This window comes from Aptenodytes forsteri, unplaced genomic scaffold (genome assembly GCF_000699145.1).
Source record: "Aptenodytes forsteri isolate BGI_AS27 unplaced genomic scaffold, ASM69914v1 Scaffold403, whole genome shotgun sequence".
NCBI lineage: Eukaryota > Metazoa > Chordata > Aves > Sphenisciformes > Spheniscidae > Aptenodytes > Aptenodytes forsteri.
The window spans coordinates 191,238-195,361 of NW_008795248.1; the positions used below are offsets into that span (position 1 = coordinate 191,238).

The 4,124-nt window shown below is 61.3% G+C and overlaps 2 protein-coding genes across 2 annotated transcripts in view; one reads left to right on the forward strand and one right to left on the reverse strand.

Moving 5' to 3' along the window:
* LOC109279438 (zinc finger protein CKR1-like) overlaps window positions 1-434 on the forward strand; it is a 3,572-nt gene extending 3,138 nt beyond the window's left edge. Inside the window, exon 5 of the mRNA XM_019471932.1 lies at window positions 370-434. Within this exon, the coding sequence (XP_019327477.1) occupies window positions 370-434 (65 nt within the window). The remainder of the gene's footprint in view (window positions 1-369) is intronic.
* LOC103898530 (zinc finger protein 721) overlaps window positions 1-2,955 on the reverse strand; it is a 165,826-nt gene extending 162,871 nt beyond the window's left edge. The window contains 3 exon segments of the mRNA XM_019471934.1: window positions 518-2,103; window positions 2,631-2,729; window positions 2,868-2,955. Coding sequence (XP_019327479.1) covers window positions 518-2,103; window positions 2,631-2,729; window positions 2,868-2,955 — 1,773 coding nt within the window.
* Window positions 2,956-4,124: the final 1,169 nt, after the last annotated feature.

Here is a 4,124-nt window from a genome sequence, read left to right on the forward strand (position 1 = left end):
TGCCGGGGAGGGGGGGACAGGCCAGCCTCCCACCTCGGCCATGGGGCGTCCCCAGAGGCAGAGGGTGGCTCTGAGCACCCACCCCCCGCCCCCGGGTCCCCATGGCCCCATCTCAAGAGCTGGGGGGAGGCAGGGAAGCCCAGGGCTCCTGGGGGGCAGAGGCATCGCTTTGCAGGGTGTCCCCCTCCCCAGGCCCCCACGCCATGGTGGGGGGCAGGAGAGCCTTGGCAGCCCAGCCCCTGGGGGCTGCGGAGGAGGAAGAGGAGGAGGAAGGCACGGGGTGCTGCTGGAAAACAGAGCTGGGCTCTTCAGGCCAGAGCTCGGAGGGGGTGGGCGTCCCCCCTCGCCTCTCGCCCTCCCACCACGCAGGCGGCAGCAAGGAGAGGGGGCTGCGGCCCCCGGTGCCGGCGGCAGCGGCATGCAGCCGCTGGTGAGCCGCCAGGGCCGTGCTGAGGCCGAAGGCTTTGCCGCATTCGGGACAGATGTGCCGCTTCTCCGGGCCGCCCTGCGTGTGGGCACGCTGGTGCCGGTTGCGGTGGGAGCTGCGGCCGAAGCATTTGCCGCAGTGAGCGCAGGAGAAGGGTTTCTCGCCGGTGTGGGTGAGCCGGTGCCGGTCATAGTGGGAGCTCCAGGCAAAGCCTTTGCCACAGATGCCGCACTGGTAGGGTTTCTCACCCCGGTGAAGCCGCCGGTGCCGCTCCAAGCTGGCCGGTGTGCTAAAACCCTTGCCACACTCGGGGCAGGTGTGGGGCCGGCCCGGCTGGGCGGCGTGGGTGCGGCGATGAGCCAGCAAGGTGGAGCTGACGGCGAAGCTCTTCCCGCACTCGCCGCAGCGGTAGGGCCGCTCGCCGGTGTGCACCCGGCGGTGCCGTTCCAGGTGGGAGCTGACAGCGAACGCCCGCCCGCACTCCCCGCAGCGGAAGGGCTTCTCCCCGGTGTGGATGCGGCGATGACGCTCCAGGTGCGAGACCCAGCCGAAACTCTTCCCGCACGCCCCGCATGGGTAAGGTTTGCCGCCTCCTCCGGCGCCGGCTTCCTCGGTGGCTGCCGGCACGGCTTTGGTGGCGGCGCCAGCTTGCTGCTGCCGGGCATGGGTGCGCCGGTGCTTGGCCAGGGCTGAGCCCCAACGGAAGCAGCGTTTGCAATCCGGGCAGGGGTACGGCCGCTCGCCAGTGTGGACACGCTGGTGTTTGAGGAGGTTGGAGCTCTGGCCAAAGCATTTGCCGCACTGCTCGCAGCGGTAGGGCCGCGGGGGGCTGGCAGCAGGTTCGGCACCGGCCGGCGGCGTCTGGGTGCCCTTGTGCTTGAAGCGCTGGGGGTCTGTCTGGTGGTTGAGGCGCTTGCCGCAGTCAGCGCATTTCTGAGGAGGTGGCGGGGGCTCTTCCTCCGCCTCCCCGTCCTCCTCATCCTCAGAGGCGGTGGCGGCAGCGTGGGTGCGCATGTGGCGGTCGAGGTGGGAGCTCCAGGCGAAGGCTCGCCCGCATTCGGCGCACTGGAAGGGCTTCTCGCCAGTGTGGATGCGCCGATGCCGCTCGAGGTGGGAGCTCCAGGCGAATGCTTTCCCGCACACCCCACACTCGTAGGGTTTCCCACCCAGGTGGCTCTTCTGGTGCCGGTCAAGGGCCCCCGGATCGGCGAAGCTGCGGCCGCACTGGGGGCAGCGGTTGGGTTTCTCCCCACCGGGTGCATGGGTACGCTGGTGGGTGAGCAAGGAGGAGCTGACGCTGAAGCGGCGCCCGCAGTCGGGGCAGGCGTAGGGCCGCTCGCCCGTATGGACCCGCTGGTGGATGGTGAGGTCCGAGCGTTGGATGAAGCACTTGCCACAGTCAGGGCATTCGTGCGGGCGGTCGCCAGTGTGGATCTTCTGGTGCTTCACCAGGGCTGACTTGTGGCTGAAGCTCTTCCCACACTCGCCGCACGTGTTGCTGGGTTGGCTCTCGCCCGGGCGCGTGGCCGTCTCCCCCGGTCCCCTGCTCCTGCCCACCTTCACCCCAGCCTCGGCGGGGCTCGAAGGATGCTCCTCGCCCGCAGGTTTCACCACTTCGGGCTCTTTCTCAGCAGCTTCTTCTCGAGGGGGTTCCTGCTCCGCTCCTGCTCCATCCTCTGTGGGGCACAAAGAGAGACAGACACAACCCAGGCAGGAGACATCGACTCTCCCGGGGCTGGGAAGGTGGTAGGAAAAGGAGAGCAAGGAGGGATCCCTCCTCCTTTTTTATTTCACAGATTCTTCCAGGTAAGCACCTCTAGCAGAGGCATCTCCGATCCCCATCGCTCCTCTCTGCCACCAACGTGGACATGGTAATTAATCCACCACCATCTCCACTGCACCTCCGTGGACCACTCCAGAAATACGGCTGAGTAGGAAGGGGGTCCGGCATTTCCGGCATTTCCATTTTGGCCAGGACAATGCCTCTGGCATTACAGTCTCTCCTCCCCAGCACCTCTCTTCCATGCCGTGGCCAAACCAGGGCTTGCAGCCTGGGGTACGGCGGCGGCCGCTTCGGGGGGGGGGTTGGCCTCTTTGTTTGCCCATTTTGGGGAGAGGTCGGCAGGGGGGAAGCCCTCCACACTTGCAGGAGTCGAACCGAGGCTTTTTCCCCGCTGTGGTTGAGGCACGATCGGAGGCTCACCTGCGGCCGGGGTGTCCCTGGGCACATGGAGATCCAGGGCTGTAGGTTCATCCCCGTGGTCCAGGCGGGACAGCAGATCGGGCTTGGAAACGGGGAATTCTGGAAAAGAGAGGGGGGATGAGCAACATGGGTCAGGAGGGTCTGGCCTCCCCAGCAGCCCCCCCGACCCCAGCACCCCTGGCATGAAGACTCCGTCCACCCCAATTTTTCTGCTGCGGGAGGGGGTAGGCTCCTCACCCAGCGCCATCAGCGTCTCGTAGCTCTCCTGCATCACGTCACGATACAGCGCTCTCTGTCGCGGGTCCAGCAGCACGTACGGCTCCATGGCTGGTGCCACCGGACCCCCTGAGAGAAGGAGGTAACCCCCCGTAAGCAGAGCCCAGCATGCAACCCATCGCCAGCCGTCATCCTACGGATTTGCATCCATCGGTTGGACTCTTCATGCAAAACCCTCTATTTCATTAACCTGTGGATTCTCTAATAATCTAATAGATTATTATTCTCTAATAAGCTAATAGAAAGGCCAAGCTGAATCACAAAACGGGGGTAAGGCGTGGGGACAGGCGGCTAACAAAAACCTCCATCCTTTACCCCGCCGCCTATTTTCCCAAATCCTGCAGGAACTTTATACCCTCTGCTTCTATCATATCTGGCTGAACAATTTTTATTTTTTTTCCCCAAAGTTAATGGGGAGGAGGAAGCAGAAGGGGAAAACAGAAATGCAAACAGCACGATTCCTTAAAAAAAAGTGAAAAAAAGAGAGAAAACCCAGCCTGTGAAGAACATGTTTCTGTAACCTGCAGACAACACTCTGCTGAAAGATCCTTACCGTAAAATTAATTTTCACCCAGATTTTATCTAACAGCTAATTCCTACCGCACCAAACCCTGGGTGCTCGTCCACAGGATCCTTCACCTTCCCAGAGGCTCCTGTCCCAAATTTTCCAGAACCTCCCCCCAAAAAAACCCCCACAGCAATCGCTCCTCCTTCTCGAAGAGGTTAAATCACACAGTTATTTCTCTACGTAAATGTCCAGTACTCGGAGCCTGTGCTCGGGGGAAAACATGAGTTTTCCCAGCTGTAGGAAGAGGGTTTGGGGCTCTCCTTTGCAAAAATCATTTAAAAGCAAATTACCACCACTCCCCTGACCCTTTCCTCATCCTCCTCTGTGAGCAGCGGGCGTATTAGGATCCCAATGCGTGGGTTGATTTATTATTTTTTTTTTTTCCGGCAGCAAGAGCTGTTACAGCTGCGGAGGACGGAGGAGGTAGGTTGGGAAAAGGTGGATTTGCAGAAGGTTGTCGCCGACTTACTGATGCCAGGAATAAAAGGGCGATTTCAAGCACGGACCGCAGATCCCTCCTGCAATTTTTGCCCCCTTTCTTTTTTTTGAAGCCCCCACCAGCATCTCAGCCTGCTTCATTTATTCCCCGGTAGTTTGCCATCCTGCTAGAAAAAAAAAAATAAAAATAAAGGGGTCAATACCACACGCCC